The sequence below is a fragment of the Phyllobates terribilis genome, unplaced genomic scaffold (assembly GCF_046119375.1).
Source record: "Phyllobates terribilis strain yellow unplaced genomic scaffold, ASM4611937v1 Scaffold_4995__1_contigs__length_55298, whole genome shotgun sequence".
In the NCBI taxonomy this organism is placed as follows: Eukaryota; Metazoa; Chordata; class Amphibia; order Anura; family Dendrobatidae; genus Phyllobates; species Phyllobates terribilis.
The window spans coordinates 22585-37474 of NW_027367743.1; the positions used below are offsets into that span (position 1 = coordinate 22585).

At 36.7% G+C, this 14890-nt stretch overlaps 1 protein-coding gene across 1 annotated transcript; it reads right to left on the reverse strand.

Annotated features, from left to right (window-relative positions):
- Nucleotides 1-169: 169 nt before the first annotated feature.
- On the reverse strand, nt 170-10037 carry LOC141249683 (uncharacterized). Its single transcript, XM_073669755.1, has 18 exons — nt 9978-10037; nt 9463-9795; nt 9251-9393; nt 9173-9206; nt 8774-8896; nt 8356-8694; nt 6866-7473; nt 5885-6181; nt 5566-5815; nt 5203-5325; nt 4883-5050; nt 4656-4807; nt 1367-1376; nt 1146-1226; nt 933-1005; nt 645-836; nt 447-518; nt 170-321 (listed from the first exon to the last, which is right to left on the reverse strand). Exons 1-18 carry the CDS (start codon nt 10035-10037, stop codon nt 170-172), a joined length of 3210 nt encoding a protein of 1069 aa, XP_073525856.1.
- Nucleotides 10038-14890: the final 4853 nt, after the last annotated feature.

Sequence of the window (14890 nt, forward strand, 5' to 3'; positions counted from 1 at the left end):
TGATTCTACATAATTTTCCATCATGTGTTCTAACCCTGATTAAGTTGATCCCAATCACCTTGCAGATAGAACCATTTGCCATAGAGACACTACCTCCATCTAAGGGGCTATATGTTGTGAAAAACACCCTTGATGGGAAGATATGATATGATCCTCCTGAATCAAGAATTCATACATCAGGATGATGAGTGTGCTCATCAGCAACTAGCACAATATCATTTTCAAAAGTAGCGTCATCTTCTGCTACTATAATAGAATTGGATTTCTGCTCTTGTTGTTGTTGCTTCTTCTTAGGACAATCATTCTTCCAATGACCTTTTTCTTACATTAGGCACAAACATCTTCTGGTAATTTTGGGTTTGATTTCTGCTCTTGCTTCTGATATTCCTTCTTTGTACCATCCCTACTTCCACTGACCTTTAATCCAGAAGCCTAATTTTCTATACCCGACCCAATTGTGTTACGACGTAATTCTCTATCGTGCAGTGAAGACCTAACCTCTTCTAGTGATACAATCGCTTTCCCATCCATGAAAGACTACACAAAATTCTCATATGACATAGGCAGAAAAATCTTTTCATTAATATTATGCAGATCTAGCAAGATAATATTCAATTGATCTAGGTCATCTCTAAGAGTTGTACCTGCATACATGTGCATGCTGAAAAGACATTGATTTAACATCAGTTTGCTAGTCAGTGACTTGGTCTTATTGAGACTCTCCAACTTCAACCATAATTTGGAGGTGGTTTCCTGGTCTACAACTTCTGTAATAACATCATCAGTGAGGTACAACTGAATCATAGAATGAGACTTTTCCTCAATAGCTTTGTAATCTGTAGAAGAAACGTCCATCCCATTCTTTTCGATTGTCAGAGGCGCCCATAGACCATGTTACTTCAGCAAATCCTGCTTCTTTATCCATCACATACTAAATTTGTTTCTCCCTGTAAACTTGTCGATCTTCGTCAACGACCCATACGTCGTTCTCGGTGCAATTCGAACCTGCTTTAATACCAGTTTGATATAGCAGAATTGAAACGAGAACAATAAAAGACAAGAATGACACACAAATTTACGTGTTTTGCCAAATTGGCTACATCCAAGGGAAGAGGGAGATCAGATTATAATTTGAGACAGATTACAAATAACGGCTTATGTCTAGGGTTTACAAAAAGGCACTTTTTATAGTGCTCAAACCACCCTAGTGGAGTTGGATCACAAGACTTCCGCCAAATTAGAAAACATAAGAACATATTAAGACCCATGCTACAAGCATGTATTCAAGTCATCACAACAACCTCTATAAAGAAGAAAGCATCCCACAAAACAGATCGGAGAATAATATATGGGTTAAGATCATTACAAAATAATATCTTTAAAATAAAAATATTATAAATTATGACAAAAAATCTAAAAATTCTTGGCAATTTGGAAGATTATTACATTTACGAGAAAATTTCAAAAATGAAATTTTTTGAATATTAGAAAATGGAACTAAGATAAATTTTTGGAATGATAATTGGATAAAAATATCAATATTAAAACATACTATAATCCTTTAGTTCATGACATTAATATGAAAGTTTCATAAGTTATTACAAATGAGAGAAAATGGAATCCTATAAAATTAGCGACAATTATTCTCATTAATATTGTCAATCAAATTATTAAAATATATATCCCATCATCTAATGTTGAAGATAAATTAATATGGAGCTTATCCAGTTCAAGCGATTTTAATACAAAAACTGCAGTTTAATTATCCAGACCGAACAACATAAAATCTCAATCTACAACACTTACAAAAATGTGGAATCTTAATATTCCTCCAAAAATCAAAAATATTATGTGGAAAGCCTTATCTAATTGTTTACCAACGATGAAGAGACTAAATAGATATTTTAATAGAGTTCCTAATTATTGCGCACCTTGTAATGGTCCTATAGAAACAACATCACACTTCTTTTTTGAATACCTTGTGACTAAGAATATGATACATACTCCTTCTAGATACAAATACATGTCATTATAAAGCAACTTTTTTGGATACAAATACTTGTCATTTTACCAACTTTCTCTATATTTACCACATTTACCCTTATGCAATTATTACACTAAAAGCTATTTTATTTTTGTAGACATTGCTTTTTACATTTCCAATATCACTTTAGTAGGGTTATTTAGGTAAATAAAATCTACCTTTATTTGTGTAAAGTTTTGTCTAAAGACATGTATTTATATCCGGAGGGAGTATACTAGAACAACGAACAGGTAGAAATATTATCTACCATAATTCAAATAATTTTATAAATAATTTTTTATCATTTTATTAAAAATAACAAGAATCTGGAAATTATGTATGTTATGAATTATAAAGAGACAGAAACAGAACAATAACAAAGCAACACAATCATCACCCATTGCTTTTCAGTCAATTTCATTCTTGGATGTCGTCAAAAAATTTCAACATGATTCGCAATAGTAATAAACATAATAAAAATACAAATAACAATAATTTCAAATGTAGAAAAAATATCTCTCATTGGAAAAGACCACCTGATGGATGGTTTAAAATCAGAGATAAATGCATCTTTTTGTTCTAATGAAGATTCATATATTGGTTACATATTCAGAGATAGCAAAGGAAAAGCTATACACATAATCATAAAAAAAATTAATTCACCTTCTCCTATATAGGCACAGACTATAGCAGTTATGGAAGCAATAAAAACAACAAGTGCATTACATATTGAAAATTAATAATAGAAGGAGATAATTTAATAGTAATAAATACAATATGTAAAATTTGACAGGTACCTTGGAGTACAAAGAGCATCATCAAGGATATAGAAGAAAGCACCAAGCAATTCAAACAAATTAAAATTTTCCATTGCTTTAGAGAAAATAATGGAGCAGAAGATATCCTACCTTCAAAAGACTTACACAAGATAGATATAAATTATTTATTGTATTTTCTAAACACTCATAATGTACCTGATGCTCATATCAGGACTCTACGAAAAAGCCTGCAAGTTTCGCAGTCTTTTCTCCTTAGTTTTTTTTTAAGTTTGTAAGTATTATCAATTACGATAATGAGATATTGCCTCCTGATTAAGGAGGATTTTCTTTATTGACCAGTAATAAAAAAAACTAGAGTTCTGCAAATAATATTTCATGTCTCAAAATGTTTGGACAATTTTCTTTTAGAGCATCATTTTGAGTCTGTACCTTAATTATGTATTAATATATTTATTTATGGAAAATGTAAGGTGCAAAAAAAAATTATGGTGTAAAATGAGAACAAATAAAAATGCATGTCGGAGGTCCAAAAATGCATGCCGGAGGTCCAAAAATGCATCCCAATAAAAATGCATGTCGGAGGCCCAAAAATGCATCCCAGTAAAAATGCAAGTCAGAGGCATTTTTGTGCATCTCTATTTCTTACATGCATTTTTAACACATTAGCATGCACTTTTAGCACATACGCGTGCATTTTTCGCACATAAGCATGCACTCTCAACACATAAACTTGCGTTTTGATTAAAAATGAAAATGCATGCTTATGAGCGAAAAATGCATGCTTATGCGCGAAAAGTGCATGCTAATGTGTTAAAACTGCATGCAAATATACATGCATAAAAGGGCCTCCGGCATGCATTTTTATTTCCATGCATTTTTGAACTTCCAGCTTGCATTTTTATTGGCATGCATTTTGTGGCCTCCGACATACATTTTCCGGCCTCCGGCTTGCATTTTTTTAAATGGTCGACAATCTAGATTTATTCTCATTTTACACCATAAACATTGTTTGCACCCGAACTGCATCCTTTATTTATTTACTCACATTACTCTAATATCAACCACGTATTTTAATTTTTTCTCTTTGTCACGCCTTCTCTTCCTTAATCATTATATTTTCACTTTTTTGTTTCCTCCATATTCTATCTCTTTTCATTTATTACATTCTCCACTTTACTCATCTCCATCAATAATTTTTTCAAACAACCATAGAAAAACAGGCTCCGACACACATATATATTTTTAAGTGGCGCAGGTAAGATTTTTTGCAAATTAAATATAAAAGTGTATTTTAATTAAAAAATATCTTCCGTATTTAATTTGCAGAAAATTTTATTTGTGTAAAAGAATAATGCACCAACACAACAAAAACCCCTAAAACATCGTACTTGGCCGCGAATAAATTGGGGTCGCTGGAGTAGTACTAAACAAGACATATATCATTAGCTGCATATTAAAGTAGACAAGACGTAACCTTTTTAGCCCTTTAGTTGCAGATGCATTATAGTGAGATGGAGTATATAGTTATACATTTAAGTACCTCTTTTAAAAGAATAGCTATATATTTAACTCAGGGGAACCGAGAGGGAAAGATCAATTCCAAGATTTAGTAGAAAAAATGAACAAAGAAACAACAACATTAATCATATGTTATTTTGAAGGTCTCATGTTATGTCAAAGGCCTAAAGGAGTGTATAAATATATAATGAAATAAAACAAATAAGAGCTACACCTAAGCTTCTGGGTATCATAGCATTTTACTGTGTCCAATATGTAGAAGTATAGTTTATTTGTTCCTGTACTAATTGATGTTTTATGGCTATGAATAGTTGAATTCTGCACATGATCTTTACAATGTCTCCCAGACCTTATAACGTTGGCCTTGAACGGCCAATGACCATTTCTTGTCACATGGTGGCTCGTAGTGGCCAGGACCGATCTTCATCGCCACCTTGCCATCAATTACTGCCGCGTACAGCTCGTTTTCTGCCTTGACTATTTGCACCTGAGACACAAAATCAAGATAAGCTGGTATTGATTGAGAGCGCGTGTAATGTAAGTCATAGACTTGGATACTGACATTGCTCCTGCAGTGGATCTTGTTCCTCCTCCTGACGGCGATTAGCTTACAGATTTGTTCCTGGAGGGACGAGTAGAAATGGTCGTAGAAGATGGATGGTGTACCGGAATGTGTTAGTATGTAGGCATACCCTTGCATTTCCTTCCCGGCAGGGAACCTCCAATGACCCTTGAAAAGATGTCAACATGAGTGGATTTTGATGATCTGATAAGCTGAATTCGTAAAATATTATCCTATATCGGAGGTGGAGAGAAAAAGTGTCCACTATATAAACATATGGATTACTCCTCCTATTGTTAATTGGGTTTAAGATGGAATACCTGAGTAGATCCAGTGTCATGATTCTCAATGAAGGTGACAGCACGAGATGGCCACCAACCAACAACTCCCGGAGGCTTCCCTTCAGAATCTCTTAACCGCCAATACTGACAATCTCCCACCGCCTGCTACAAAACCATTTAACACTAGTTAGTTTGCTCTTAATATACAAGGTCAACAATGGGATTCCTTCAAACTGAAGACAATCCTGCATCATCAAAACCGATGACGCGTCGAAATCTAGAAAGAAAACGAAGCAGAGGGGGCTGAACAGACCTCAGATCCTCTCGCGAAGCCCTGACACTACTTTCAGGTACTAATAAAAAAACCTAATACGATGATGATACTTGAAAGAGGACACTTACGCTATGAAGAACTCCTTTGGTGGTGACATCAAACGCACCCGAGTAACCATTGGTGGCATTGATCCAGTCTATGATCCTTTGCCTATGCGCGTTTTGATCATAGTCCATCTCACTATACGTGTAACTCAGCGAATCCCAATACTCGCCCACTGAAAAATAGGGCTCAGTAGCGTCTAGGTAGTCCTTTACATAACCTCCCCAAAACCCTCTCACAAAATCAAGCCTCCATCCATCATACCCAACCTCATTCCTGCAAGGCAAGGCAAGGCAAGCAATAACTAACTAACTAACAGCTAGAAGAAGAAGAATCTTAAATTACTTTAGCCAACGCATCCATTCTTGTATATCCCTTCTGACAAAGTCTTGAGAGTGATCAATGTTAGGAGCAGCATGGAAGTTGTCTCCGCTGCTCTTATTTCCCCTTCCCTGAAAATGAGGGTCGTCTCCCACCACAGCACGGTCGTCCCAGTTCAAGCGCCCTCCAAATATATTCCAGACACCGTTACAATTCTTGTACTCCGCACACCTGTGATTCAACACCACATCTCCAAGAACCTTTATTCCAACTTCATGAAACTTGCTTATCACTGCCTTCAGTTCATCCATAGAACCATATCTGACAAAACAAACAACATACCTCATCATGTTGAGTCATGTACGTACATATGCGTAAAAAGTAAATAAGCAAAATTTGCCCTAATCTTGCTATCTCAAATATAAACATATTCAATTACAATAAAGTATGAATTTGTGAACTTATTAAAAAAAAATGATGAAAAAAAAGTGACTTTGTGGAAATTTTGTAAATAAGCGAAGTTTTTTTTTCATTTTAAGATGTAATTTCAGTGGAACCTACACCTTACAAAAGTCAAACCGACCCGTTGACCCGACACAACCTGATCGGTAAGGACTCGGCCCAAAAAAACACTTAAACCCAATCGACCTGAGACCCAATCGACCCGAAAATCAGTTGGTCAAACCAGACCCGAAATATATGTTTCACATCATACATGTCATTACAATACAAATTATTTACATATAATTTAATTAAAAAATACAATAATATATTAATCTAAAAATAATACATAATAATATTTTTCATTATTAAAAATCTATTTTAAACTATAAAAACATTAAAATAGATTCTTGACTTGTTAGGTCAATCTGACCCGAAACCCGTCATAAGCCTAACCCAATCTAGCCGAATTTTTATCAACCCGTTCAATTCACCCCGATTTGAACCAGACCCACCCGACCCTTTTGCTAGGTCTAGTCGAACCTTATTCATCAGCTTACTTGCCTGGAGTTGAGATTGTATAGATCTTTGGGCATGTAACCCTCGGGTGCTAACGACTCAGTAGGAGGCGGCAGCCAAATTATAGTGAAACCGAGAGAAGACAAGTAGTCAGCTTTTTCATAAAGCTCCATGTACCATCTTCCTGATTTATGAGACTCCCAGTTGAATCCTTGGCAGAGGATTTCATACCCATTTCCAGTCCCTGAGTGCAGCTCGACTGTAGGCAGCACCTTTGCATCCAAATCCTCACTCCCCTTCTCTTCAGACTTAGAAAATCCAGGAATGTTGGTTCTGAACACGCTGTAGGCTTGAGCAGCTAGCTTCTCAATCTCGTTAAGAAGCGTCTCCTGGTTCGTTTTGCTTTTCCTTATCCATGTCTTTGAGGACGAGATGTTGCTCACTATACTTCTGATGTTGTTAATAAGTCCGTTGGTGTATACGGTGCGACAACTCTCTTGATTCTCTTCCTCCGCGCTTTCGAGTGGTATAAAGAAGTCGTTTCCCATGTATTGTAACCACGTATCATCACCTAGTCTCAGCACGAAAACAAACCCAGCAAATTCTTTGTCCACTGTGAAGACTCCTTTCTTTCCACTAACATCCTTTTCCGGCTGCGAAAGGAGTCAACTTATTTGAGTAAATTAGATGACACAAGTGCACTTGACATTTCCATCACATTTATAAGTTAAACATTCCAAAGGAAAATTGAATCTTATAGCTATTGAAGGCTCAAAGTGTATAACATAAATGCTTTGTCAACCGGATGCACCAACCGTGAACGTTAATCTTACATACATGTGAACCCAAAGTATTAATATGTGTGGTTGAAAATAGATGCACTAATCATATTATATAAGTTTAGGTTCACAGATAAGTACTTAATTAGGTTCACATATAACACAGTAAAGTTCACGTAAAACATGTTCACATTTCATACCGTAAGGTATATTTCTACTAGAAACTTTTTCTTTATTAATGTATCCCAAAAGTTGAAACAAGCATAGCACTGATTAAAAGAATTGCAGTCCTCTTTTCCAATATAGTTACAACAGGTAAAAATGTATTTTGGTAAAATATTGATAAAGACTTTTTATCATTCATTTTCTCTGGTTCTAATGTCTAATATCATTTACCGTGTTAAAAATAATTTTCTAGATAATGATCCGTTTGAAAGCCCTACTTATTCCTTATAAGGTTTTTTTTTCAAATAAATACTTATTTTGTATCCGATAAATGTGTAATAAATTAACTTTAATCTTTTTTCATACTATATTTTTTTTAAATGCACAAACTTTTATAAAAATAATTTATTGAACCAAACCCACGTTTAATCTAAAACATGTTTATAAATATATCTACCAAGCAAACCCTAATTACAAAAACTCTTTATAATATTTTTATAAATACAATACCAAACAAGCCTGAAACATACTTATACAATGTGGAATTGCTGAGCCTTAGAATCAAACTACAGTATAGAAAGAATAGTATACCTGCAGTTTTGTTTCCAAAGCTCGATCATTAATCACTCTGGTATTTGGTGGATGAGGCGAAGCCGGCACCTCCCATTTCTTGTGATCATCTTTGCAGACACCCCAGTGAGCCACTACTTCCTCCACAATATCAGTTTCAATATCCACAATATTCTTATCTGTCTCCCCACATTTCTTCACCGAAACATGGACTGAATTCTCCATATGAATTTTTCCAACCACGTTGTGCTCCTTCCGAACTCCCTCGTCTGGCTTATCACCTTCTTGGAGGTGATCAACAACAAGAGGCACCTTGAATTCTCTAACCTTATGTTGAATAAATGATCCAGTCTCTTCATCCTGCTTCAATGTAGATAAAACAATGATAACCAGAAAAGTATGACAAGAGTAATCTTGCAATCAGAAGAAAACAACCGACCCTTAGAAAAAAGTTGACCGATCCAGCAGAACTGGACGTGTTGATGTCAATCTTCACTTCTTGAAAATGATCTTCTCCTTCTGCCATAGCCGCATCCTTCATAGGCGTGTCTAGGGCATAATCCTGTGAAACCCACATCCTAAAATTTCAATATCATAATCAAGGAAGTTTCCGGTAAAAACATATTTAAGGCGTGAAATGAAACTAAAGTTATATGTGAAAATTTGTATCTTATACGTGAACTTACCATGTTTATTTGTGAACCTAATATTATGTGTACATATAAGATAATAATGTGCACATTTAACTTTTGTTTCATTTCACACATTAATGTATGTTTTCACATGATCCTAATCTCTTGTAATCCAAAAAAAAAGATGAAAAGCGCCATCGACAAACCTTGACAGGCACAGTTTGGGGAGGCCTCGTTTCACTAGATGGCACCAAGACACAAACGATCAAAATTCCAAATCTTACAGAGAAGTAACATCGGACAAATGAAGAACAAACCTTACTGCATAGCGCAAAATCCACTTTCCTGGAAGATTGCAACCAACTGTCAACTGCCAATGCCCGTCTGCCTTCCCTGGATCAACCCTAGTGTAGATCTCCCCTTCAACCTAAAGCAACACTTCTATCAACCAAATTCATGTACAGGGAGAACAAATGAAAAACACGCTGAGCCTTACAGTGTTGGTCCGTTTTATAGTGAAGGAATTGCTGTAAATAACGTCGTAGCTGTAGGAGACATCAGAAGAATCGCCAGAGCGAGCAGCTACGCAGAGCATTCTGGTAGGTCCACATCTGCGAATACTCCCGCCAATCTTTAAGGGTTTCGAAGAAGAAGAGTAATTCACCCAAAGTTTCTTATTTTCTTTAAATCTGGTAATGAGTTTGGGAATTGATTTGCTAGGGTTACGATGGAGAAGAGTCTCAGCTGTTACGCTCGACATAGTGACGATTTTGATCCGGGAAAAATTGCATGAAAAGTTTTTCTTCTCAAAACGTTTCTTTTCCAGGAGCTAGGAAATCAAATTCGCGTCCACCATGATCAGCTTGATCGGATCTTCCTTTTTCGTTCACCATCAGATTATCTATTTATAAGTGTCGAAGAATTCGAGCAGTTCAAATACAATGATAATAGAAAATATTTAGCCTACTATACATGAAGTAAGACAAATCCGTCCGTTATACCAGAAATTACCCTATTTTGCCGGGTATCCATGAAGTTCGGTATTTGTTCACTTGATGCCCTTCCGTCCATAATTGTTAACTTTTAGTAATGTCTATAGACAAAATTTTACGTAAATTAAGATAAAATTTTCTTTACATAAATAACCCTATTAAAGTGCATTGAAAATGTAAAAAGCAATATCTAAAAAAATAAAATAGGTTATAGTGTAATAATTGCATAGGGGTAAATGTGGTAAAAAGAGGGAAAAGTTGGTAAAATGACATGTATTTGTATTCAAAAAAGTTGTTCTATAATGACATGTATTTGTATCCGGATGGAGTATTTTTTCAAAACAATTCAGTCATCTTCTTCCTCGTTCATTCCTCTCATGGACTTCTTTCACTTACCCATCTTTGGATCACATCTCCAACAAACTCTCAAACTCCAACAATGACCAGAGGAAGATGCTTTTAGAGACTCGGGAGGGAAGCTCTGTAAGCCGTGTGTTGAATGATCCCACACAGCTCTGTATTTTTAAAGCCTCGGAGTATGTGAGTGCACTCAACAAACGAGGGAGTGGTGGAGAGTATCATGGGTTGTTATGTCATAAGTGGACAGGTTCAAATGCGCAACCGATGTTTGACTGATTCAAACTCGCTTGAATCTCATAACCGGCATTGCGACTGGTTCCAACAAGCCTTTATGCTACAAGAATCTCTGAATAGGCGCAAGTGGGTGGACTAGTTCAGAGTTGAAAGACTTACAGACTCCTGGACTACACTGTGCACCAAAAAGAAGCTTAGTTTCTTCTTGGACCAAAGGCCCATTGCCAAAGTCCACTAGCCAATCGCCTACGACCATGTCCCAACCCAACCAGACCACGCGTGTCCTCAAGGTGTCCCTCCTCCATACTTTTACTAACTCGCACACAAGTTTATACCCCAACTTTCATTGTGGGTATGTTCTAACCTAGCTATAGCACAATCAAATACTATTAGAACTAATTAACTACTCAAATAACCATGAAATTATCAATTATTCAATTCAATACTACATTAAGTATATGAATATAATAAAACAACCAGATAGTATGTTTATTAGTTTGTAAGTCAATGCTCGTCTACGATTAACTAGCACAACTAGATACTAGTACGACGCGGTTGCTTCTAAGGGATAGATATGCTAAACCATTAACAATCTAACAATAACTAGATGATCAACCTAGAAATTATAACAATCAATCTTATTCACTCGACCTCAAGAGAAAAGATAACTACCATGTAATATGTAAGGGACAGAAAATCTTACAACTGTATCAAGATAAAAAGTTCAATAGTCTAACTACGCAACAAAGACTAAGTGATAAAGTCTGGTGGGCCAATAAACACGAGGGTTGTGGAGCACATATGCACATTATGTCCACAATACAAGTCCATAGGGTTCCATCCTAAAACCAATTGGTGATAGGAGGAGTAATCCATGGTATTATATAGTGGGCTTTTATTATCTCAACTTCCGATGTGGGAAGCCTATTCTCACACGCGGGCCAGTAACCACTTGACAAACGGTTCAGTCCATATCATGCCATTATGGTGGGATAAACACAAACTACGTCTTCAGGCCAACAAGCCAAGGGAGCCGCCCATATCAAGCCAACATGGCGGGCTAAGCTCAGATAAACCAGGAAACGAACCCAGACCGGAACCCGCTTTGATACCATGATAAGTCTGGTGGGTCAATAAACACGGGGATCGTGTACACGAGCACATATGCACATTAGGCCCACAACACAAGCCCATGGGGTTCCATCCTAAAACCAATTGGTGATAGGAGGAGTAACCCATAATATTATATAGTGGGATTTTATTATCTCAACTTCCGATGTGGAAAGCCTATTCTCACACTCAGTTCTTCATGTTCCTCACAAAAACCCTAGGTCTGGAGCTGGAGACATACAAATTCGTAAAATGAATGTGTGTTCTCCCCTCTAACTTAACCTAAAAAGTGTGGAATAATAGAAAAATAAAAACATGCAAAATAATAAAGAAATTCGAAGTATCTGAAAGTTAAATCGGACGCGGGCAGCGATCGCGGTTTATAGAACCACGATTGTTGCCCTTGATCCACTTTGGAAATTTTGGTCTTTGTATAGGGCAGCGACCACCTCTATGGGGCCATGATCGCTGCAGTTCAGCAGAATGTTCCTTTTCTTCAAATCTTTAATGGCTTTAATTCTTCATTCGTTAGAGATTGTAATCAAAGCCAGGTTTCAACTCAACGTCTTCGTTTTTTTATTCTGTTCCCTCTTTCTCACACTAGCTTGTTGAACAAGGACGCCGATCTGGTTTTCGATTGTTCTTCTGGTGATCATGTCGAGCCAGGGGGCGTGGTAACAAGGAATTCGCAGAAGCATGATGCGCAAGAACACAATGGTTGTTGCAATCAGAAAAGTTGCAAGAATGGTATTGTTGCATTGATTGAGGAGTTGATGCCGGCTGTGAGTGCTGAGGAGGGCGTCCTTCACCATGTGCTAGTGGCGAGGAAGGCCATTGGTGAGGGTTTGTCATTCCGATCACTTCGCAGACTGGAGATCGTCGATGTGGACCGATCTAAACCTTACAAATTTGATAAAGATGAAATTGCATCTGAAGCCAAGAAATGGCGATTTGCGGCTATCGACGGTGTAATTGGTAATCCGATTCCGATGAAAATTATGCAAGACTTTGTTGATAAGTTCCGGGGAGAGAAAAAAGCCTGAAATATTCGTCAAGAATAATGGAATTTGGTTTCTGAGATTTGAGGGGCAAGAGGATTATGATAATGTAATCAAACAAGCGATCTGGCCGATCAATGATAAAATTCCATTTGTTATCAAGGAATGGTAGGTTGGAATGAAAGCTAACTAGTCATGCTTTTATAGTATTCCAGCTTGGATCCAACTAAAGAATCTAAACCCTCTTCTCTACTCTGAGCACATGCTGACTATAATTGTGAATTTGATTGGCATTCCTATAAGAATGGATGAAAGAATTGTGATGGGTATAGGAAAGGCACCTAGAATGTTAGTTCAGGTCATTGCTAATGATATTCTTCGTGGTGATGTTATTCTTGAGGATTCAAATAATCAAGTCTACAAGCAGAAGATGTGGTATAAATGGGTCCCGTGGCGTTGAGAAGTATGCAAAGAATTTGGGCATGAGACAAAGAAATGAAGGAAAACTGAGGATGATGAACCTAAACTAAAAAGTCATAGAATTGATGAAGAGGAAGCTAAGAATGTAGATAACTCAGAAAGCTAAGATAATGCAAAAATTGTAGCTACATCTAGCAAGGTTGATCAATGTGAGACTAGTATTGTTGCTTGGGAATTGCACCTTGTGGCTACTGGTAAAGGTAGGAAAGGACAGAAAAAGGGGAAAACTAAACAACAAGATCAGAGTCAATGTAAGAATGTAACAGAGAGTGGTAGCAGCTCAGCAAAGAAGGGTAATAGAAGACATTTTTGTTGTTGTCTGGAATGTGAGAGGATGTTGGAACTCTCACACTATTAGGCTCCTACAACACACTGTTAAGAAGAATAGAATTTCTCTCTTTGATGTTCTTGAAACCAAGTTGGTTGTTGATAAGGAAGAGGACTTTGGCAATACAGTGTTCAGTACTTGGAGGTTTAAAGGTAATTTTGTTGCTCAGAGTAGGGGGCGTATCCTTGTTGCTTGGGATCCTAGAGTTGTTAACGTGGACATCTTGGAAGTGCACAGTCAGTATATTCATTGCAAGGTTTATGACCTTAATGGTTCTGATAACTTCTACTGTACCTTCCTTTATGCTTCTAATAGCAGAGATGGGGGAATAGTTTTATGGAATGAGTTGGATAGAATAAGAGTGGTACTAGCTTTGCCTGGATGATCACTAGTGACTTTAACTGCATTCTTGACTCTAATGAGAAGGTTGCCAAGTCTGATTTTATGGTGCAAAGATCATCTAACAATGGGGAACTGAGAAATGTTTTGAACAATTTAGAGATGAGAGACCATGATTATTTTGGTGCAAGGCTTACTTGGAATAACTATCAAGGAGGGGAGAATAGAATATCTTGCAAGCTTGATAGTAACTAACGATAATTGGGAAAGTATGTTCCCTAATGCCAGTTTGTTCTTTGAGGATTCTGAGCTCTCTAATCACTGCCCTTACTATATTCAGCTTCACCCTAACCAAAGTTGCAAGAAAATTCCTTTTAAGTTATGTAACTTTTGGACTGAGGATGAAGATTTTAACAGATTGGTTAAAGACTCTTGGGATTTTGACACTCAGGGGACTGCTCAGTATAAACTCATTACTAAATGAAGAAAATGAAACAGGCTTTAAAAAGCTGGCAAAAAGGTAGATACATGAAATTAGAGATTATGACTAAAGAAGCTTCTAGAGACTTCAGGCTACCAATCATGCTTTGCAGAGTGAATTCCTTAACCCTGTTGTACAAAATGAAGCCAAAATTGTTGGTAATGAATATAAGCTTAGAATTGAGTAGCTGAGTAGCTTCACCTTGCAACATGCTAAAGTTGATTGGATCAATCTTGGTGAAGAAACCTCTGCCATCTTTTACAGAAGTATCAAAACCAGAAAAGCTAGAAATACTATCAGATTCTTGAAGAATGAGAAGGGTGAGACTATTGAGGATGATAAGGATATTGAGACTGAAATTGTTATGTTCTATAAGAAGTTGTTTGGCACACTAGGTAATGACAAGCCTTGATCTTTTCAGATTCTGAGTGGTAAGTTGATTAGTAGAGATGATCATGCTAAAATTTGTAAGAGAGTTGACAATGATGAGATCAAAAGAGCTTTGTTTGATATTGGGTGTCTTCCTAGCCCTGGGCCTGATGGCTTTGGCAGCAAGTTCTTCAAGCACTGTTGGAATGTGGTGGGGCCTGATGTCTGTGATG

Bases quoted from the DNA above. Each gene is read 5' to 3' on its own strand.
- LOC141249683 (XM_073669755.1), bottom strand. From the start codon at position 10,037: ATGGACGGAAGGGCATCAAGTGAACAAATACCGAACTTCATGGATACC. The intron at 9,796-9,977 runs GTAATTTCTGGT...TTGATTTCCTAG, and splicing joins TGGATACCCGGCAAAATAGG to CTCCTGGAAAAGAAACGTTT. The intron at 837-932 runs GTATGTGATGGA...TTTCTTCTACAG, and splicing joins TACAGGGAGAAACAAATTTA to ATTACAAAGCTATTGAGGAA.